A 24286-nucleotide genomic window follows, 5' to 3' on the forward strand; every position below is an offset into this window, starting at 1 on the left:
GAGCACTCTTCAAAAACGGTGCTTCTCTTGAAAATCTCAAAATCTCTTGACAAACTAAAAGACGTAAATGACATTTGTATGTATTCTAAATAAAAGATATAGATTGCACTGAATGTCAGCTTGCTTATTTTGCTCAAGATAAAGATTTATTAAGTCCACATGTTATGCAAACAAGACAAGCTTCTAACCACAGGTGGAGATCTGTTGTTCAGACACACAACTGTGCGATGCTGTTTGCCAGTGTTCGTTGGAACAATGTTTTCGGGAAACACAGACTCATTAAACTATGCTGATAATGACGGAACTTGCGACCATAGTTGGCTAACGATGCTTTCGGGGAAACACACCCCAAGATGATTTGGCCTGTTGTTCAGTAAAATGCTGCCTGGCATTGATGTCAAACACAAACTAAAAAAACGAGCTGCGATTTTGACTGTTTCGCAGCTGCACACATGACGGACCCTCCCCATAGAAACATAAGGACAACCAGAGCTACATGCATTGAGAAATAACACATATTTCCTGTTTGCTTTCACACGCTCACACACACACTCACGGATACACTCTACTTACAGTCATTGTGAAGATTAAAACTGCTTTATGAGAATAATTAAAGCTTAATCCTATATTTATGTTGAGCCTACTTGCCGTACCTCTTGTAATTGGCTTATTGAATATGATGAGCACTTAGTAAATAAAAAAAATAAAAAAATGAGAACATCATATACTGACAAGACGGAAAAACATGAGTCTGTCCATTCCTTTACTGTGGAGGTACTATGGTACTGAACGGTTACCATATTTATATACCACAGTATTTTTATTGTTCTCCAAGGAACCCCTAGAATAATCATGGCACACATTTAAAAAATATTTGGTACTACATAGGAACCACTTACAAAAGTACCATAAAGTACCATGGTACTACCAAGTTTTGACATGGTACAGTGGTACCACGTTATTTTGAACATGTACCATGTTAATTCCAGGGTATATAAGTACCGGATAGAGTATTACCATGTGAAACCATGCCACAGTATTGTTTTCCGAACAAAACACAATGCATTACAATGGTAATACATCCAAAAACATGGTGTTTCTATATATACACTTTCATTCAAAAGTTTGGGGTCAGAAAGATTTTTCGAAATATATTAATACCTTTATTCAGTAAGGACTAAAATTGACAGTGAAGACTCTTACATTGTAACAAAAAAATATATTTCAAATAAATGCTCTTCTTTTGATTCGTCAAAAGAATCTTGATGAAGAGAAAACTGTTATTTTAAGTTGAGTTAAGTTTTACTGTATTCCTTTTTAAAAAAAAAAATCAAATTAATGCAACCTTGGTTGGCATAAAATACTTATTTCAAAACCATTTTAAAAAATCTTACCGACCCAAAACATTTGAAGCGTACAGTGGTACTGAATGTATCATGACACTTACACGTCACCACAAAGTACTTCCAAGAATATCATGGTATATATCTAGAAGTATGGATACTACTATGTTTTTTTGGACATGTACCATGATATTTTCAGAAGAACCATGCTATATGGATCTCAGTATACACCCAGCAAACACAGTACCTTGGCACAACGTACCCAACCTTCCCGTGGCGGCTGGTGAAAAATATCTGAGGTGGAGCTGTGTCATATACAGCCAGTTGTAATAGTCTGGTAATCATAGGAGCCATCAGGTCTTTTAGTGTTGTGGCTCTTCCTCAAGACATCCGTCAAGCATCCACCCTTCTCTCATTCAAAAACCTCTCTGAATATTACTCTTCAGCTCACAGTCTGTGAATTATACCTTATTATATGTTGTTTGTTTGAATCCCTCTTTAACCTAACTTTGTAAGTGACCTCTATGTATTACTTTCTGCCCTTGGTATGTGTATTGTCAATCTATCATTGACTCTCACGATTTGTTCAAACACTGCTGTGGCTCTCGTTGGAGCTATTGTTTTGTTGCAAAAAATACGGACAAAACTCTGTTTAAAATGAACATCACTTAATATTAATATCTATCTTTTGTTGAACTGTTGTATATAATCAATGTCACATTTGAAATCGTGTGGAATTCGTATAATGTGATCAACATTAAACACAGGAACTCACACAGGGTGTGTTTTGTATCGAAGAGAGTTTGAATCTTAAATCGATCTCTATGCACAGAGATCTGTGCATGGGTATATATTTGTTCTTTGTGCTAGTAAGTGCAAAATCCCCACTTTTACAAAGGTACATTGTCGAGAAGACATAATCTGCACGAAACATCATATGCTCGCTGCTTGTGTGAATGCAGTCAGTTTTGACCACAAAAGATGAGGTAATTTGTTCAGATGTCACTTAGCCTACTTACGGCATTTTACCTGCTAGAAATGCATGTTAAGTTTTAGCAATAGGCTGCCCTCTATTGGCCAGCCGCCCCTGCAACCTTCTAACTACGTTTTAACAACATGTCCAAAAGGTTGCAATAACTACGTTGTGTGGTGAAGGTTGTTACAGCATTGTCACAACATTAAACCACCGTTCAGGGCCATTGCATAAGGTTGTGAATGTCTCGACAACCACTGGACTACATATGTACTCATCACTGCCTTGAAGTGCGAAAATCAGCTTTTAAAATTTCTGGAGTGTTGTCTCATTCTTCATCGAGCAAGGATACGTGAGTATAGCGTCTCATTTACCTCAGCTAAATAAGATACGTAATTATTCAAACACATCCTACAACTTCATTTTCTAATGTGACTAATGTAGCCTCGCTAGCACTGTTTCGTTTTTCATTTGATTTGTCTGCTTTTTAGTCTCATTCGTTTCTTTGCTCCTCTGGATTCGTGGATGTTTCCTGGACTGAATCCGGTTCCGACCTTTATCGCCCGGCTTTCGTCTACTGTCTGCCATGTACAGAACCCAGGGTTGTTCATTAAATGTTCTGATCTATGCTTTTTATGTTCTATTTGTTATACTTAAAAGAAATTTGTATATTCGTTTATTTCGTTTGTATCTTTTTTCACAAATGTATGACTTTTGGAGTTTTAATAAAGTTGAATTAATGGAACCTTCTGTCATTTTTACTCTTCAAAGTGTACACTTGCAGGTGTTGATTATAATAGGCTAATTTACTGATAGCACCATTCAAAAATAATAAGGATAAACACTATTTAAAAAGTATAAAATTATCTAACATCTGACTAATTAAAAATTAACCAAAAAAAAAAAAGCTAAATGGGGGATATCTATAGGCCTATCTAGCACAAAAAAATTGTCAGAACGTCGTCTCTCAGTTGCTGAATGTCACGCAACAACATTGCTACAGCCCTGTCGCGTCTTAAAATTCTACATTGTTACAATGTTGCGAGCACATTGACAGCGAAGCTGCCATAGCAGAAATGCAACGTGCCACAGACGTTGCCACAACATAAATGTGTTTGCTGGGCTGTAGTTAACATCAAAATACTATAGTATTACCTTTTGATGGTACTTCCACAGTTCGCCAGGAGGAAAAAACTACAGTACTACCCCCCCAAAAAACAAAAAAACAAATAAACAATGGTAATACCATGGTAGTCTTTTTAGATCCTAAATCACACTGTGAATACATCATGCTTAATTGACATTTGCAACCTCCACTAAAACTGGAGGGTAAATTTAGCCACATAAATGTGTGCAAAGATCACAAGCTTTATTCTTTGTCTGAAAACCCGCAGGTTAAAATTAGATTACAGGTTATTTCGGTAAGAAGCAGGGAAGTAGCCTTTCCTGGATGTGAGAGAAAATACTCAGGGTCACAATGGAGAGAGAGACAGAGCGAGAGCTAGAGAGAGAGAGAGGGAGAGAGAGGGAGAGAGAGAGAGCGAGAGAGAGAGAGAGAGAGAGAGAGAGAGAGAGAGAGAGAGAGAGAGAGAGAGAGAGAGAGAGAGAGAGAGAGAGAGAGAGAGAGAGAGAGAGGAAGGATGTATGTATACGCTTGTGCGTTTGGAAAGGCAGTATGTGAACATGCATCAATTCAGCTGCAAACCTGTGGGAAAGCACAAAGCTTAGACAGTTTCCTGCACATGAGGTTTTATGTTAATTGGCTTTGAGAGAGGGAAGTAGTGCAAGTGTCCCTGGTGCCAAAACTCTGTGTATGTGCACATACAAATGCAGGCTGTCGAATAAAATCGTCATCTGTTCTGCGGCCCATAAACAACAGTAACACACTAGGCAGACAGGATGCAATAGGAGTATGAGACGACAAAGTACACACACACAGACATGCAGTCTGGTATGATGGACTAATTTCGACAGACAAATAAAGGCAAATCAGAATGTTAATTAACTTCAATTCTGTTCGGCATGATTTGAAAGCGGAATAAAGGTACGAGATGACAGGCAATGTAATGCGCTCCTCAATCAAGTTTAAAATTACCTTTAATATTTAAAACTCTTATTTATAATTTGTCATTTTAATCAACCTGTCTTGCTTGGAAAAACAAACATGAAATCATTTAATCAAGCTAAACATTTCTGTCATTTACTAGACTGTGAAGGACAGTGAAAAGGAGAGTTACACTTAGGAGATGATTATCTAGATGAATATGATTTTCCTTTTAAACTAAATGAAATCAAATATTTTAAAGTACAATTTAAGGATACTGTAATGTTGATAACACAAAACTCCCTCCTAATTCCATTCAAAAGCCATCATAGTATTGATGACACAACCATAAGCACATGAATGATGGTCAGTTTAATTCTAAGGGTCAACAAGAGGGTGGAACGTCATGTAAAACTAAATTACGAAACCTTGACTAACATACAGTAAGTAGACTTCAGGAAAAATGAATAATGCTACAAAGATGCAGAAGACAGCCCTATTAAAGTCAATGTGAAATGCTGTGTCCTACTCATTTTAAGAAATCTCATGTATTTCTGGGTAAAACAGGACATTCAACGTGAACATGTACAGGATGGGAAATGAGAACCTGCAGAAATGAATTGGATTGTGAAAAATGGTGACTTTTGGTTGGAGACAGATGGTAAGGGAGGAGCTTGAAAAATAAGATGGATTTGTCACATGAGCTGAAAAGAAAATTTGCTTTGATAAAACATTCCAAAGACAAATGTTTAAATTAAGAATGACATGTACCAATGAGTTGCACACAACAGGAATTTGCATAAAGGAAACAAATAGGGCCAAGTTATACGTCGTGGCATAGCTCAGATAAATTGGTCTTGTAAGAATATGATGAGAAATATTTCAGATCATATTGAAATCTTTTTATTGCACACTTATCAGAGAAAACAAACCACTTAAGTAGCCTCCCAGCAAACACAGAACGTTCCCCTAACGTTCCCGAATAGTCCCATGAGGTTATTTTTTTGGGAACCAAACAAGAACGTTATAGGAACGTTCCATGTAGGTTATTTTTAGGTTCCATTTTTATAACGTAAGGAAAACGTTCCGGGAACGTTCCCCTAACGTTAAGGGAAAGTTCTAGGAACGTTCTGGGAACCAAAAACTAACGTTCCCAGAACCTAAATTTGTTTGCTGGGCTTAATGGCAAGCCAGATATTACCTGAGTACATTAGAACAGATGCTGAAGTGTTACGATGTCCTTCCAGCTGTTGTGCTTGCTGGTTTAGCACAGCAAGAGACTTTGAGACTCTAGCGCAGACAATGCAAGGCAGCGCACACGTATGTACACGTGTCTAACACACACACACACACACACACACACACACACACACACACACACACACACACACACACACACACACACACACACACACAGTTGAAACAGACAAGTACACCCAACTGCCGAGTAAAGCGGGCCGTGTCAGTGATTAGCTGTCAGAGCGTAGGCATCCTCCTCATTGGAATTAAAGAGGTGCAATTAGGAGGAGGAGGAAGTCTCATACATCAAACTGGCTTTGAACTGAGGAGACGGCACACGGAGACAGAGAAAGAGAGAGAGAGAGAGAGAGAGAGAGAGAGAGAGAGAGAGAGAGAGAGAGAGAGAGAGAGAGAGAGAGAGAGAGAGAGAGAGAGAGAAGAGAGAGAGAGAGAGAGAGAGAGAGCTCACCAAGACTCACTTTAACGTTGAGAACTTTGATTGTTTAGCACACATACACTTTCGTTCCTTCTCCAAAACACACATTCTTACCCGGTAACCCTGCAACTAGCCATCTCTCCACAACAATACAGCCCTCTTATCTCTGTTCATATAAAAGGCAGCTTTGATCTCTCACAACATGCAAAAAAATGAGGACTGCAAGAAAAAGGCTGGTCACAAAGTCAAAGACATGACGGGGGAATTAGAAAAGGCGTCAGAAAGAGAGGACGAGTGAAAGTGCTCCTCAACATCACACAGAATTTTCTCATCCTCCAGCAGAGCAGTTCCCACAGAGCATCCGCGTCTGTCCCAGAATGCCTGAAAAACAGATTTCAGTAATTTTGGCCTTTAAAAATGCATGTGTTCTTGTATTATTCATCTTCAGGCTGCATGCAAATCCTAAACATCGGCATGAGGAGGATCTTCTCGTTTGAATGAAGAGCATTGTTAAGCCCAATCAAAACCACCGACTAAAGATCTGGTATTCTACAGCAGTAATAAACCAACTTGAACCACTTGATAAGAAAAATCACAAATGAGTTCCCTTTAATATCGTATTTGGTTCTCCTAGAAAGCAATGAGATTGAGAGCATTGGTTAAATGTCTCCAGCTTAGACTCCTGTGGTCTCTTTCCTTAGGAGAATAACAATAGATACGATAGAGGCATTGTTGACACAGTATAGAGCTGTTACATAAATGTCTCGCTAGGCTTAATACTTCCCAAATGTGCTCCGTATACACAATCTTCCATATGTCTTAATTTGAATCATTTTTCCTTTGGTCTCTGTTGGCATTGGCCTTAAGGCATTCTTAAGAATCAAACCAGAGAATTACAAAGGCCAATCTTTCACATACCCTTTCACGATCAACAATCATATTGTGTCCTATTCATTCCTTAGCCTTGTAGCAGTGAAGGGAAGTCGGAGACTGAAAGCAAAAGGCTCCGGAGATGACAACACAAAATTATTTCTGCGTTTTCTCAGTAGAAAAGGCCACCCAGCGTTGGCAAAGTCAAGCATGGTATTAAAGACTAAGTGCAGTGTTGGAGAAAAGTAGCGTTTGCTGACAGAAGGTACACGTTCAGAACGGGAGCCTTTATTTCACTCGTGACATTTCGTTTCCGTGGTGCCCGAGGGAAGCAGCTGTTCTATTGGAGCTCGGCGGAGCAGAGAAGCGGGATAGATTTCTGAACGACCATGGAGTCTGCATCTTTACTCTATCCCTCTATTTACACAGGGATTACTGTGTCATTACTGGGAAGGGGGAGAGAGAGAGAGAAAGGGAGAGAGAGAGAGAGAGAGAGAGAGAGAGAGAGAGAGAGAGAGAGAGAGAGAGAGAGAGAGAGAGAGAGAGAGAGAGAGAGAGAGAGAGAGAGAGAGAGGTAGCAAAGAGAGGGACATAAGTGGGTCCACACATAATCTGTACACCCAGAACTCTGAAGAACATGTACTGTAGAATTCACAAGAACATGCCATTCATAAAAGGGAATATGTCTCTTGCATTTTCATTGATTAAAAGTGATGCATGTAATTTCAGGGCCACTAGTTTCACCAGACAGGTTAATACACTCCTCCCATCTGCCATTAGCTGGACCAAGAGTCCAGATTAAAACACATGGCAATGGTTGTGTCAGTGTTGCTCTGTGTGGTTGGCAAGGATTCGCAAACAAACAAACAAACAAAAACTTTTAATGGCATTTTTTAAAATCTATTCAGTGTAACTCACATATTTCCCCTCCAAATCATTGCAAAAAGTCTGCAGATTCCATCTGGTCTCATGAATGAGCGAGCTTGTTATTTAAAGTAGCTGAAAATCTGAAAGCAGGGGAGATTGGTGGATGATTTAAGCCCCTCTGTAGTACAGTCACATGACCCGGTGCTCTCCTTTGTGGATGGGGCCTCTCAAACAGTTGCCACGGTAATGCACTCTCTGCCCTGTGAACCCCAACTAGCCTTTATTCCCTGTGCAACTGAACTGTACCAACACTAGCTCCAAAACAAAGTGTTACTCAATAACATCATGAGAGACCGAGGGAGGGACACACAGAGAGATAACAGACCAGAATGAGAGGGAGAGAAAAGATGCTGGACTCTCTCAGAGGAGAGAGAGGAGGGGAAGGGGAAAGAGCCCCACTGGGAGCATTATCCAACCCTGTAGGGCCAAAGAGCCCGCTCAGGATTTCCACAATCCAGTTGTAAACAAAGAGCCTTTTGATGCTCTCTCTGCCTCAAAGACATGGATGACTACTCAATCATGTGACCTGCCGTTCACATGTACACCGTAGCCACACACAGAGTTACACCCGCCGACATATACAAAGTCACATTACTGATGCAAAGGAGACCTTTGGACAGAGGGAAGCAGTATGTGCACCTGCAGAGACAAAGATATGCAAAAACGTGCAGTCATTTCTCGAGATCTCAATGTGCATGCACACAAATGAATACGACATGTCTTTGTTAGAGCAAGAGATTTGCCGGCAACACACTCTTATTACTGCAAAGAGAGACATGAGCTCTATTCAACCCCTCTCTCTCTCTCTCTATTTCACCAGTGCTGAGCACTCAGAGAAACAGCGAGAGGCAGAAAAACATGTCATGCAAGAGGGAGCCTATTGTGCCATGAAGAGAACAGATGGAACCTCCCACAAACCACTGGGCCCTTCATTCTCCTGCCTTCCTAAACAAAATCACAGTCACAAACAGCAACATTGGCTCTGCTCACCCATAAAGCACCTTTGCTTCTGCAAATTCTTACAAAGATGTGAAGGTGTCCATGTGCAATCTTGCAGGCAGAGATTCGTTTATGTGTGACTAACGCTCGCTGAGCACGTCACGGGAATCCCCAAACAGAACTTGTGCGTAGCCCGCCTAGATATTGGCTCTTAAGCGTTTCACCCAGCAGTCGTGGGGCTCACAATCCCATCGTGGACATGTGCCAATGGGTGATTCAGGCAAAAAGAGTTTGAGAATCTCAAAACATTAGCATGTGGATATGTGTGAAGGAGAAAGAACAGGCAAGGATCAAGATCCAAAAAGTCCAATGACTAAATTTTTACATGTGTGGTTTCCCAAAATCCTAGGTAGTAGCTAGGGTGTTCTGGTTAGTTTCTGGTTGATTTATGGGTTGCTTACTGGCCACTCTGATGTCTCTATGATACTCTGTTGCTTAGATATAATTGGTTCCCTTTCGAGGGAACTTGCGCTGCGTCGAGAATCGACACATTGGGGAACGCCTTCAGCTTGACGCGTCTGAAGCCTGTATGGAACTAGTCCAATCTTGATTGGTGTTGCGTCATGACGTCAGCCGTGACGTCGCATGTGACGGTGAGCGGAAGCTATAAAAGGGAACTGGATCATAACAATGACAGCTTTCTGTTCTTCAGCAAGCGGTCTATGTCAAACTGTGAGTCTTATTTGGTGTTGTTTGTTCTGTAAAAGGTATTTTGTGATGGAGAAGGCTAAACAATTCAGACAGTGTGTGTCCCCTTGTCCACGCTATTTAAGCGAGGGTGACACTCACGTGCTTTGTGTTGTTTGTCTGGGAGCGGAGCATGCACGGGCAGCGCTCGAGGGTGCTGTCTGTGCAAACTGTGATCAATTGCCCCTGAGAACGCTCCGCTCCCGCCTCGGTCTGTTCGATGAATCAGGCCAGGCACGCGCTCCCCATGGATCAGGTCCCGCGTCTGTCGAGGCGGCGCGGCGCTTGCATTCATGGGGATCGCAAAGGGATCTGGCTGAGGATGTTGAGACCGCTTCGGCCCTGTCTCAACATTCATCGGCCAGTTCCCACGGTCTCGCTCGCGAGGTGGAAGCCCGCCCAGCGGCTTCTTCCGCCCGCGAGAGGGACCCGATGTTCGAGCTATCTGGTTCTGAGGGATCAGATAGTTTGAACATCGAGGCAGGTGGATGTGAAACTCCATCATCACATTCACCTGCCTTTGAGGAGTTGCTGGAGGTTGTGACCCGGGCTGTGGGTAAATTAAATATCGAATGGCCCCCAGATAAGCAGGAAGCGACGAATAAAAGCAAGCTTGATGAGCGCTTCCTGCAAGCCCGGCCACAACCTTCACGTCGGAGTCTCCCATTTTTTCCCGATCTCCACACCGAGGAGTCGAGATCGTGGGACAAGCCCTTCTCTTCTCGTCTCTCTAGCCCCAATGTGCATATATATTCCAACGTAATGGGGTCGAGGAAGAAGGGCTATGGGTTGATGCCTCGGGTTGAAGAGAATTTTGCAACCCATCTCTCGCCCGATGCTGCATCGTCCCTGAGGGCTCCGACGCTTCCCTCCAAGCCCTGCCGTACCACCTCGGCGCTTGTAGGGAAGGCATATATGGCGGCAGGTCGGGCTGGTGCGTGCCTGCACACTATGGGGCTTCTGCAGGCGTACCAGGCCGAACTCCTTAAGCAGGTGGACGACAGCGGGGAGGTCTCGTTCGACGACATTAGGGAGATGCGTCGTTCGGTCGACCTGTCTCTCCGTGCTACCAAAGAGACGGCCCGCGCCATTGGCCGCTCTATGGCAGCACTGGTAGCCACGGAGAGACACCTGTGGCTGAATCTGTCGGGCATCGGGGAGAAGGACAGGGCTTTCCTCCTCGATGCCCCGATTTCGTCTTCTGGCCTCTTCGGCGACGCAGTTGATACTGTCGTCGAGAGGTTTCAGGAGACGAAACGACAGTCAGCCGCACTCAGGCATTTCATCCCCCGCCGTCGTTCCAAGTCTCATGGGTCTGCTGCCAGGGGGCAGTCCCATGAGGCCTCCGCCAGCTCCTCACACCAGCAGCAGCAGAAAGAGAGTGTTGCTTCTCGTGCTCCCCCGAACAAAGCCTGGAGCCAGGGGCAACACTCTCAATCTAAGCCTTCCAGACCTAGGGCAGATCTGAGGACTGTCATCCAGGCTAGGAAGGCTTCAACGAAGAGGCCCTGACGTGCTGCGCAGGCCTCTGAGGGCGGTCCCCCCCGTGATCGAGCAACAACATCTCGCTCCTTCGCGGAACCCTCAGGAAATCGATGTGTGCTTCCCGCCGCTACGTGCGCTTCGGGACGCATCGGTTTTCAACGAACGCAAATCGCAGTGTCCGCCCGAAAACTTTGCGGCCCTGTCAACTGCGTTCCCTCTCACGAGGCCTGCAGAAAAATTATTATGTCAGTTAGTTCCTGCCAATCAAGTGCTTCAGGTCACCGATATCTCAAACACAACACCCGAGGTCAGTCTCGAGAGGCTGATCCCCCTAGTAGATTATTTAGACGCCTGGAAGGGCCTTCAAAATATATCTCAGTGGTCCTGCACACAGTGGAAAAGGGGTACAGAATTCAGTTCGAATATCGTCCACCAAGATTCAGTGGGGAGGCTCACACACTGGTCAGTCCACAGCAGGGTCAGGTTATGGAGCAAGAAGTTCAGTCCCTCTTGGCAAAGGAGGCCATAGAACAGGTGCCTCCCCAAGAAAGGGAAGCCGGGTTCTACAGTCGGTACCTCATAGTTCCCAAAAAGGATGGAGGGTTACGACCTATAATGGATCTAAGGGTATTGAACCGGTCTCTGAGGAGATACAGGTTCAAAATGCTGACTATACCTCTTATCGTGAGTCAGATCAGGTCCGAGGACTGGTTTGTCACAATAGATCTGAAAGATGCTTACTTCCACGTTTCCATCCTTCCCCAACACAGGAAGTTCCTAAGATTCGCTTTCGGGGGAAAAGTGTATCAATACAGAGTTCTTCCATTTGGCCTAGCACTGTCACCTCGCACCTTCACAAAATGCATGGATGCTGCCCTTGCCCCTCTGAGGCTTCAAGGCATTCGCATCCTCAATTATATCGACGACTGGCTCATTCTGGCACAGTCAAGGGAGACGGCGGTTCAACATCGAGATGTTGTTCTAAGCCATCTAAGGTGCTTAGGGTTAAGACTCAATGTCAAGAAAAGTTCTTTAATTCCTCTACAGAGAACCACTTTCCTGGGGGTAGTGTGGGATTCTGTCACGATGCGGGCACGGATGTCTCCTGCTCGTGTAGACACCATCTTGAACACAGTCACGAGTCTCAAATTAGGCCACACCATCACTGTCAAACACTTCCAGAGGGTGCTGGGCCTTATGGCAGCGGCATCCAACGTAATTCCTTTTGGTCTGCTGTACATGAGGGCCCTGCAGTGGTGGCTCAGGACCAGAGGGTTTTCCCCGAGGGGCAACCCTTTTCGCACGATCAAGGTAACGCGCAGATGCCTTCGTTCCTTGGTCAGGTGGAAGAAACCAGAGTTCCTGTCCCTAGGCCCTGTGTCGGGGGCACGTTGTCAGAGAAGAATTCTGACCACGGATGCATCCCTCACGGGCTGGGGTGCGGTTATGGAAGGCCGTTACACCAGGGGTACTTGGAGGGACCATCACCTCTCATGGCACATCAATTGCCTGGAGATGATGGCAGTATTTCTGGCCCTCAGACATTTCCTTCCGGGCCTCAGAGGCCATCATGTTCTAGTGCGAACAGACAATACGTCGGTGGTTTCATATATAAATCGACAGGGGGGCCTGAGATCGCGCCCTCTGTGCAGACTGGCGCATCAGGTTCTCCTGTGGTCCCAGGGAAAACTTCTTTCACTCAGAGCTATGTATATCCCTGGGCACCGCAATGGGGGAGCAGACATCCTGTCGAGGCAGGGGCTGAGGCCCGGGGAATGGAGACTCCACCCCGAGGTGGTGGAGTCGATTTGGAGGGAGTTCGGTCTGGCGGAAGTGGACCTGTTTGCCTCTCAAGAGAACACCCATTGTCCTCTCTGGTACTCCCTTACGCATCCAGCTCCTCTCGGACTGGATGCTATGGTACAGACGTGGCCGAGGCAACGTCTGTACGCATTTCCCCCGACCGCTCTGCTCCCAGGGGTTCTAGAGAGAGTTCGGCGGTACGGGATCAGCTTACTCCTGGTAGCCCCGTACTGGCCGGCCCAAGTGTGATTTTCGGACATTATGGTTCTTCTAGCAGGCCCTCCGTGGCAAATTCCAATCAGGAGGGATCTTCTGTCTCAGGCCGAGGGCACAATATTTCACCCTCGACCAGAGCTGTGGAAACTGTGGGTTTGGCCCCTGAGGGGGACCAATTCTTGAATGCCGGTCTCTCAACTGAGGTTGTCGAGACCATTCTAAACTCTAGAGCCCCCTCCACGAGGAAACTTTATGCATTAAAATGGAATGTATTCACTTTATGGTGCAGAGAACATCAGGTGGACCCAGTTAACTGCCCTGTGGCTTCAGTGCTGGAGTTCCTCCAGAGTCGTTTCTCTGACGGGCTCTCCCCGTCCACGCTCAAGGTCTATGTGGCGGCCTTAGCTGCCTTCCACACGCCTTTAGGGGTGGGCACCTTGGGGAGACACCCACTTATAGTTCGTTTCCTTCGTGGAGTTAAGAGGATGAGGCCTGTCATCCAGTCCAGGGTCCCCACGTGGGACCTGGCAGTGGTTCTTGAGGGGTTATCCCTGGCACCCTTCGAACCTTTGGATGAGGTGACTGAGAAATTTATGTCTTTCAAGGTAGCGTTCCTGCTCGCCATCACATCCCTAAAGAGAGTCGGGGACCTTCAGGCTCTATCTGTCGCTCCTTCTTGCCTCGAGTTTGCCCCCGGCAAGGTAAAGGCCATTCTCCACCCTAGACCTGGCTATGTGCCTAAGGTGCCGTCAAATGTGGCACGGTCTTTAATTCTCCAGGCCTTCCATCCTCCACCGCATGTGTCGGATGAGCAAGCGAAGTTACATCTACTGTGCCCGATCCGAGCCCTAGAGATCTATATGCAAAGAACCTTGGGATGGAGGAAATCAGACCAGCTACTTGTGTGCTTTGGATCCCCCAGGAAGGGGTCACCTGCTTCAAGACAAACTATTAGCAGATGGATAGTGGAAACAATCTCTTTAGCTTACGAGGTGCGTAATTTGCCTTCACCTCTGGTGCTTAAAGCCCACTCCACTAGGGGAGTGGCTTCCTCTAAGGCTCTGCTAGCAGGAGTTTCCCTCCAAAAGGGTCTGCGATGCTGCAGGCTGGTCTTACCCTCACACTTTTATAAAACACTACAGTTTGGATCTGCCCTCTACACCGGGCTCACGGGTTCTCTCGTCTTGAGTGTGCCAGTTTGCTTCATACCAGGGCGTATTCTCTCAGTGTGGCGCAGTGGGCATTTCGTTCCCCAATGTGTCGATTCTCGACGCAGCGCGAGTTCCCTCGAAAGGGAACGTCTCGGGTTACAACTGTAACCCTCGTTCCCTGAGAAGGGAACGAGACGCTGCGTCCCTCGGCCACACTTCTAGCGCTCCTGAGTAAGGCTTGCTTCGACCAATCAAAAGCTGTCATTGTTATGATCCGGTTCCCTTTTATAGCTTCCGCTCACCGTCACATGCGACGTCACGGCTGACGTCATGACGCAGCACCAATCAAGATTGGACTAGTTCCATACAGGCTTCAGACGCGTCACGCTGAAGGTGTTCCCCAATGTGTCGATCCTCGACGCAGCGTCTCGTTCCCTTCTCAGGGAACGAGGGTTACAGTCGTAACCCGAGACGGTTCCTTCCTTCAATATAAGTCTACATGATTATTTCACCCACTGTATCTAAGAAAAGTAAATGCACACATCTCTTCAACAAGTCACATGACTTGAGGTATTTTTCATATCCGTATTTTGGGATGGATTACAAACCAAAATGTATTACTTAGGGATAGGGATTTGTTTAAATCTGTCACTCTTAACTAGGGGTGTCCAGTCCAGCCACATTCCTGTAGAGTTTAACTCTAACTAAACACAACTGAACCAGCTAATCAAGGTCTCAGGATTACTGGAAGCTTCCAGCTGGAGCAAGTTGGAGCTAAACTCTGTGGGAAGGTGGCTGTCCAGAAGCAGGATTGGACACCCCTAAACAATAAGCAACAGTAATAGTGATGACTGTGTTAGCAACCACCACGAAACACACAACAATCACACACCCATAAAAGCACATGGACCAAAAACGTTGGGATTCAGGTACGAGCTGGAACTACAGTACCCGAGAAGGACGTCTTGACTGACAGGGTGCACTAATCTGAGCTGTGATGGGTAGACGGGAGTTGGGGTACTTTGGCCCCCGCTGGCCCTTACTGTTTACTTAACCTCTTCTCCAACACCACTGCTGGCACAGCTGGCAACCACATGGGCCAAAAAGGGGAGGTTTATGTGTGTGTGCGTGTGTGTGTGCATTGTGTGGTAGTAGTCCCTCCACACCCAATTTCAAATTTCACTTTATCTCCAGCCCTGACAATTAGAGCTGCCTCTATCTGTCATGGCTTTAGGCTGGGAGCCACGGAGGGGCGGCTGACAGACAGGACTTTAATTAAAGTAGTCCCTTCAGCAATGACCATTTAGGCCTAGCTACCACTAACACAGGGTGGGGAAACAGAGTGAGAACGTTGAGAGCAATAACAGATAGCAGTAAGCGCTTCACCTCACCACAGGTTTAGATGCTGCCTACCGGCTTACGTTCTAAATAAAGGCCCTAAAATGCTCTCTGAAATTAGCTTTCTCCAGGGTGTGCATGTAATTTGGCGTTAAAAGTTGTGTGTCATAGTTCAGATTAGCATAGCTGAAAATACTCACAGTGAAGTGACATGAGACGTCTGTTTTCCAGGAATATGAATTATCTGTGACATGTAGGAGGTTAAGAGCTTCAGTTTGAGTAGAACATATTTTAGGAACATGCAATTTGTACATGTTTACATTAAAGATCGCCCTCTCTCATGCAGATTCATTTAACTTCCATCCTGGATATAAAAGTAACTATAACCTGGCCATTTACAGCTGACCAAATAGAAAGTAGAAAGTATTTTCACCCCTTGTCCCGCACGTCGCATATTGACAAAATATCCTGCATTTTCATCAGTCTGTTGGTTTTTAATTATCATATTAAGAAATATTTTAGCCTTTTTAAGAAAACATTTTATTTATTATTTTTGCGGCGTAGTTTTTCACCTATACTTAACAGCGCTTCGTCAGAAGTGCAGGCGTTTTTTAAAATCCTATCCAATGGTAAAAGGACAGGAGTAAACACGGTCATTAGTGGGTTGTGACGCTGTCAATCAAAATGTGGAGCGGTGATTCGTTCCATGTGCTTCTGTCAGAAAACAAATGGATAATTCGGTAAATTTAACTTTAAATTTAAGAGAATTTATCAACTTGTTGCCTGCTATGGTTGTTTTAATTAACATCCTTTCTAAAAAATAGGAATGTTTTTGGTTTAATATATTCTTAATATATAAGACTGTCAATGATCTAATTTCATGTTGGTTTATATTTTATTTGTTCATTATTTATTTTGTTGGATTTTAGTTGGCCTTGGTCAGAACTGTTTCATAAATAGTGATCTGCCTGATGCCTGATGCCTTTGGGCTCAGTGATGTTGAATTTAAATGTCATGTAAAATAAAGACATGTTGTGTTACATTGTGATGTAATGGTGTTTTCTGGAAGCGACTAAAGAACGAAGAATTTTAATCAGCTAAAAGGCCGAATAGGAATGTTTTTAGATAAAGTTAGATAAACATTAACACCCTAAGTCAGGTCCATCTCAAGCAATATAGTGTTAAGATTTCTGTGGTTAAAAAAATACAAAATGAATACTTCACCTATCTTGAAATTCTGTAATTTTCTCATTCTTATGTCGTTCCAAGCTTTTTATACTTTTATTTTTTTGCCATTTATTTTTTGTAGGTTAGAGGAGTGGAGACAGGAAAATAAATGTGAAATGACTACCATTACTAAACCATTACTACCCAGAATAGCGTCTTGACCCAAGTCAGACTCAAAACAGGGTCCCCACTAGCCAAAAGCTCTGATGCGTTATTCTGCAAAAAGCACAAGCTTCTCTCAGCATTACTGATTTCTAACACACACTCACAGCATTCGGCTGGTCTTGTGGCTGTCAGAGCCGAAACTAAAGCTGATGCTCGGTATGTTTTTCCGTCATCTCCGGTCACGTTCATATGTAAATTGCGTGAGCTTATTTGGTCCATTAGATCAAAAGATCTGAAAAAGCCTATAGATGTACCCTAGCATAGACCCTCCCCTCGAATAAATCAGGACAGAGGTGGTCGAAAGTGGACAAAAGATACGGATTAAAACACCGGGTGTAAACGGGAATGTGTCCCTCGTCTACTCGTGATCCGATCCACCAAAACACATCTTAATACCAGCTGTAAACAGGGCCTCATTGTTCAAATATGGTACATCAAGATGTATCATTGCAAGAAAGACTTGGAATAGTGTGTACATTTTTTTCAGCTTGACACCCCCTAGTCGCTATTCACTTTCATTGTATGGAAAAAAGCAGCATGCTACCACTGGTAGGTATTATGTAAATGAGCGTTCCTTTCTGCATTTGAGAGACAGAGGAGCTCAGGGGAGTCTGGTGAGACCTTGCCTCAGTCAGCACAATCAGATGCAATTGTGAAGCGAAGGCTTTTATATATTTGTCACAAAGCCATTGATGATAATTGCTTTTGACTGTGTTAGCAGTATCCTGCTGGTCATTGGCTTCCTGAGTGCACCACACCAACTGCTGCCACTACTGCCAGTGCTGCTGATTATGATGCTGAGAGCAACGGTGGTGATGCAGATAATGATGATGATTTAAAATAGATGACTCTAAGAAGCCAAGCTGACGACTCCTGGTGTGCTACTATAATGTGCCTCGGTTGCTAGCTTTATACAGTAAGGTAGACCGCCAGTCAAGCAAGTGACCCCCTGACATGCTTTATAATAAGACTGCGTTCACCTGATATATATATATATATATATATATATATATATATATATATATATATATATATATATATATATATACTGCTGTGGCGAGCAGGCCGGTGGCGTGATTACTAATGAGCGCCACCTGCGTGACGCACCGGTCTCGTATCTCTCACAGAGGAGCGGAAGCATAAAAGGAGGAACGACGACAGTGAAGGACAAGAGAGGACAGGCCTGGACTATTTTATGTTATGTTTTATTTTATGTGACAGCAGTCGTCTGTGAGGGGCTGCTGTCTTTTACTTTCGTTTTGCATTTGTTTATTTTATCATTAAAGCTGTTGAATGTTCGCCAGTTCCCACCTCTTCTTCCCACAACATCTAACCTTGTTACATATCTATATATATATATCTATAATATATCTATATATATATATAAATAAAGGGCTTGACATTAACACCCGCCAACCTGCGGGTGGATTTTGCTCGTGGCGGGTAATACAGTCACTCCAACTAGCCACTTTGGCGGGTTGAATAATTGTAGTCTTTTCAAAAGGCATCTCCTTCTTCCCGGGTTTCGGCACCAGTGTAACACAGTTCAGATGTTATGGGAAGAGGGAGGCGAGAACCGGCGAACAATCAAATACATTTTAATGACAAAATAAAACAATACAAAAACGAAAGTAAAGACGTATATATAATAAAGTATACATCCCAAAAGTATATATATATATTGTGTAGAAGGACATTTCCTACGAACACCCACATGTGGAGAAGCAGAGCATACAGCTCAAATGCCACAAAATGCGATCCATCAGTATGCAAATTTCAGCAGGGATTATTAAGATCTTTACAGAAGTTCGAGCAGAACACTACTGGCTGATATCTTAGTGCAAACAGAAAGGAAAAAAAATCCCTCCCTCTATCTATTTGACTGAGAAAAGTCCCTGTAGGAAAACACAGAGGTGTTAATGGATTTTACCTTGGGATGTGGGAGGCCACTGTTGGCCATCACACACACCAGTAGCAGGGCTGGGATTGATAAGGAAGGGTTGGCCTCTCTTTGGGTCGTCTGAGGGTTAGCTACCACACAAGGGAATTGCTCTTAGATGGAAGATCAGGTTAAACACCGATGTCTCAGTGATATCTGTATATAGTCTGTGCACCCACAGAGTAGGTCCACTGATTGGGGAGGCGTGACTGTTCTCATTGAGCTTATTGAAGATGTTAGAAGTTGCCATGACAGCCAACTGAAGCAATAACATATAATCTTTCCTCCGGCGGCCACATAATATACTTTCTGTCTGTAAACTGGCATGAAAGTCTTTAACTAGCATTGTTACTCGTAAGATTTTAAGACCACTGTGATACACCTAAAAACAAAAATGACTTAAAATAAAAACTCCAATCCAGTAAACCACTTTGGTGATAACTAAAGTTTGTATGAGCTTGGAATTAACCGTTGATGGAGCGAGAAGGGGAATGGGATCAGGACGTGACCCAGGGTATGAGCCAGTAGTCATGTCACATGCACAAATACAACCCACTACATTAAGGCTCAGCCAAAATAACATAATTAGTACAGTTATAGACCCCACAGTCTTAATACAGCAAAGCAAGCCACATCATAAGCAATATTTATGTCAATTCTTTTTAATGTGGCATACATGTATGTAGTGTACACTTGTAGGACAAGAGCAAGAAACAATCAATCATACGCTTGAAAATTCATACCAGGCAGTACAACTTTGTAAAATGCCAGAGTTTTTAAATCACAGACACAATAATAGAAAACCTTAGGTTAGATTAGGCTAGACTGACCATAATAACACAGTTTCCATGTTTTTGCAAACTTTCATGCATGATGTCACTTTGAGCAAGGCCCAGTCTCATGGTTTGCGGTGAAGTCCTCTTCTAGTAACTATTTAATGAGGAACTATATTACATTTTGTAACAATGCAACATGAACTGAGTAAGCAGTGAGCATCTGAATCCTGAGCAGCTGTGTTCGTCATTAAAGCCCCATGGATAATGAAATCACTGAGGTAGGACTCGCTGGTCATGCAGTAGTTTTTAGCAGACTCGCAGAGCCTTGGAATGTGTCTACAACAGTTCATACTCTATTAACATCAATGCACTTATTTCCTCCACACATGACTATACTTTTAGGGTCACGTGACATCCTTAAAACACTAGAGTTAGAGAACAATACAATGAAAATTTCTGGAATCTATATGCTCGATATTAGCTGTGTATTATAATGTACATTAGTGCTTATTTGCTAAGAATGCTCTCTATATATGCAGATATCTAAGGCAGCGTCATACCACCAAGTGAGTGACATGCAATGCAAAGGCTCAAAATTGCGACCATTTTGGTAGTATAGGCTACGCTCCCGAAATTTAGCCTGGGCAACCTCAAAATATATTTGGGAGCATTTGAGCGAGTGCAAATAATTCTTGTGGTGCGACTTTTTTTTCTAAAGATCAACCAGTCAACCGGCCGTTTTCGCAAAGAGGAGAACAAAGACGCGCCAGCAGGGAAAATCCTGTAACAGGCACAGCAAGATCATTGTTCATCATGCTTGAAATATAGGAAGAAAAATCTAAAAATTTAATTGGGGTTGGCAGTTTATATGAATGTATCTCCGGAGGGAACTGATTTTCTTCATAAAAGTTTCGATGGCATTTACTTTTCCTCTTATCTCCGTATAAATTCGTGTTTATAAACGCAGCGCTGCTTTGTATAAAGCGACACAAAGAAACCACTGCTTTTCCATAAGCTACTGTCCACCTACTGTCAGAGAGTGAATGCAGCAGTCCTTTTTCGTTTTGCACAGGTGTGTCTTAAATCCTATGATTAAATCTAATTTAAATAAAAAACAACTGCTCATGCTACATGTGAGTAGCATGTTTGTTTGGATCATAATTAAAATGCAGTGGTGCCTCTAATTTCACATGGCTACATATATTTTTTGTCTAAGACTAGTTTGGCATGTTATAGAGCAAATAACAAATACTAAAAAAAGGCAGAAAAGTAGCAGAATCGGCCCATTTGCTTGTAAAAAAACAGAAACCAACTATCAAAGCGATAGTGTTCAACCCTTAAATACCATAATTTATGCCCACATAGACTGACTTGACCCTGTTCTTCCAACCCTTTCATAAAGAGTTTATTGACAATGATGCAACAGTTAGCTCATAAAGAATGTCCCAAGTGACTGACTACTCAACCACACGGCCCTGCACAGCACTTCCCATTTTTCAGCAGAGCATTTGGAAAAGGTTTCACTTCCCACTCATCAAGTGACACCAAAAAGAAAGGAAACGAAAGAGGAAAATGTTTTAGGGGTTGTGTACACTCATAGATTCACACATTCTAATGTGCTCTGGATAGATGACAATACTGTTACTAATATTAGAACATTACTAATACACAAATGTTAAAAATACAAGAACACAGATTTTCTTATAAGATGCAGTATCTCCTTCATCATGGCACGTACTGCATCTTTGTGAAGCAAATGTATTGAGTAATTTGTACAATCAAAACTTGCAAATGCAAGATCAGTCTCAAATAGTATTTCTTATGTGGAGAAATGTCTATTCAAGCAGTTATATTATAGGTTATATGTTTGAGAGTGTATTACCTCTTACCTCTAAGTTCAATTTTTTTTTTTGTAAATAAGAATGTATATATTTTTCTTCACTATAAATTATAGGGATCACTTTATAATAATAAAAAAAACAACAACAACAAATATTATTGTGTATAATGCTTAGTCGCTAAAAAAGGCTTGTCTGATGGACCGGGAAGTGTGGGTGCTTGTCGCATAATAATGACAATTATTTATTAATTTCAAATGTAAATTATTTTGAGTGAAACAGCATTATTTGCTGAGTGAATCTGTCTGGAATGTTTCTGTTTTGGTGTCCAGTAAAGCAACCAGTGATGATTGGTTTTAAAGGGCAAGTGATGGTGATTATATGATATTTGCACTTAGAGAGTTGAATATGATATAGTGCATGAAAAACTAATTATTAGGAGTATTTAAACAGTGGAGGGAGACACACCATAAAGTCGCCCACGCACACACAGGTTGTGAACAGAACCTGTACTGATGTTTGGACTGGCTAATTTATTTGTGTGAAAATGGTTTTAAAACCTAAACAAAGCCTGTGGCATGTAACCACAGATGCACACTTCCTGTCCTTTCGACACATATGACATCAGAGAGCCTGAATAAGCATGATGATGCGTGTGATATTTAAGAGCTTTGCAACAGGAATGAAGAGAAAGGAAGTACGTAAGCAGAAGAGCATGGTACTCACCGCAGGCACGAGTAGCTTGTTAACCTCCTCCACTGCACGCTTGAGCTTGATCTCAGCCCGGTTCTGGGCGTCCTCCACCGTGATGAGCACATGGAGGTCCTCATTCAGATGCTCCCAGTTGGGTTTGCCTCGGTTCTGTTCCTCCTGGACAGAGAGAGGGGAAAGTTTTAGATAGACTGATACTAAGCACAATCAAGGAGGCATATAAGAAGGGGTTCAAATAATGTTGTTTCTTGATTTTAAGACATATTTGCAATATTTGCCTGCTGCTTGTGCAAAAATGTGTTTTTTTCCTTCAGAATACTAGGTTACTTTTGAGTAGCTATTATTGGAGAAAGATGCTTTTTGCTCTTTCCCTGGTGATGTAGTTATGGCATCTACCAGCACTGGCTAACAAGACCATTGTGCTTGTGCTTGGTATGTTTTTCGTCTTCAAACCAAACTTGGGTCTTCAGCCAACAAAGTTTGAATCCCGTCTGGCTAGTGCTCCTCCCATAATGTTTACACATTAGTTCAGTAGGCGGTGAATAGGCGTCTTTTGTGGCTGTTTGAACACATTCGACCACATGAGCGCAATTCGATTAGAAGTGGTGGGAAGTGGAAACGCTCAAAAGTTTTAGACTCCATTTACACCTGTTTTTAGCGTCGTCCACTTGTGATCTGATTGACGATAACGCATCTTAATATCAGGTGTAAACGGGGCCTGATAATTCCAAAAAGAAAAAGTACACTTGAAATATTTGGATGATATACTTGATTAACTGAAAAAAATGAAAGTGTGGAATGTTGAACACTTCATGCTCTCAACGGTTGCAAAATTAATGGGGACTGTAATCAGGGACTGTCAGACTCCAATGCATGATGACAAAATTTATAAAGTTCATACACTAGGTAGAGTACATAGAGTGCATAGTATAAGTGCATAGTGTATAGTGCGTCATTTGGGACATAATTCTTGACCCCTTGGCAACGATGTATGTTTTCACTGAGTTCACCACAAATACAGTATATGTGTGTTTGGACTTTGGATATGATGAAGTTCAAGAAGAAAGTTGGGGCTTGTCTCACCTCCCACATTTTGCTCTGGGGTTTGAGACCTTGATACACCAAAGTGCAAAAGCAAATCTAATAAAAACATAGACTGCAACAGAGAGGATGTGAAAGTAAAAATAAAACGGAGAAGCTGCTTCTTTGTTTTACTGTGCTCTACCAAAGCAGAAGTCAGGATATGTACATGTCACTCTGTGAGATGCGTCTTTATAAAAGTAAAATTCATACAGTCTCCAGACAGGCAGTGACAAAAGCTTCACAGCTAGCAGAGAGAGGCAACAATAGCATGAGCAACAAATCAAAACTAGTTCACTGCTGTGAGTCACAGCTCAGGAGTGCTCACAGCTTTTTTTTAACTTTTTTTTTTTTAAATATGCTTTTAACTTAGCTTAATATACAGAGACAAATATAAGTAAGTCATTTGTAGAATTATTTAGCTGAAAAACATACACATTATGGCTCTGAGGCACTTTCAAAACATTGCGGTTTGTTTGAGAATCTAGACCAGCACACAGTAACAGCAGCTTAACCAATGGAGTGAGTTGGGGGCGTGGCTATCTGTTTAGTTAGACCAATGGCAGATGAGGAGCAGTAGAAGTGTTCTGGAAACCTGTTTGGAAACATTAGTAGGGCCAGTATGCGATCACCTAGAAAGCATGTGGTAACAGAATAGCAACCCCTCACAACACCTAATAGCAACTGCATAATAATGCTCTGGAAACCCCAGCATTATGATGACAAATTTGGACAGGGAAGTATCACTCACAGTTTTTTCAGAAAATCATATGCAGTTTTGTTTGGTGCAGCGAGTGGAGCAGAAATATAGAGACTTTAAAAACCAAAATGTATGACAGAAACTTTTGGTTAAAAGGCGTTGAAGATTGCTGAGGGCAAACTGCTTAATTGATAAAAACCCAGCACACATTAAGTTGAAGGGGCTCGTTACACTTTTCCTACGCTGCCGCTTTTGTGTGTCTGCTTTTGGCTTGATTTGCCATTTCTCTAATTTTCCTGTAGGATTTCACAAGAAAAAAAAATCAAGATCTGATTTATG

General features: G+C 42.9%; 1 protein-coding gene across 4 annotated transcripts in view; it reads right to left on the minus strand.

Annotated features, from left to right (window-relative positions):
- The window catches only part of qkib (QKI, KH domain containing, RNA binding b), a 119466-nt gene that overhangs the window by 23303 nt on the left and 71877 nt on the right, over positions 1-24286 (minus strand). For all 4 annotated transcript variants that reach the window (XM_077247050.1, XM_077247052.1, XM_077247048.1 and 1 more), the window contains exon 4: positions 22183-22326. In XM_077247050.1, coding sequence (XP_077103165.1) covers positions 22183-22326 — 144 coding nt within the window. The remainder of the gene's footprint in view (positions 1-22182; positions 22327-24286) is intronic.

Source organism: Siphateles boraxobius, unplaced genomic scaffold, assembly GCF_051911475.1.
Source record: "Siphateles boraxobius isolate OS27281-9 unplaced genomic scaffold, OSU_SipBor_1 104, whole genome shotgun sequence".
Taxonomy (NCBI): Eukaryota; Metazoa; Chordata; class Actinopteri; order Cypriniformes; family Leuciscidae; genus Siphateles; species Siphateles boraxobius.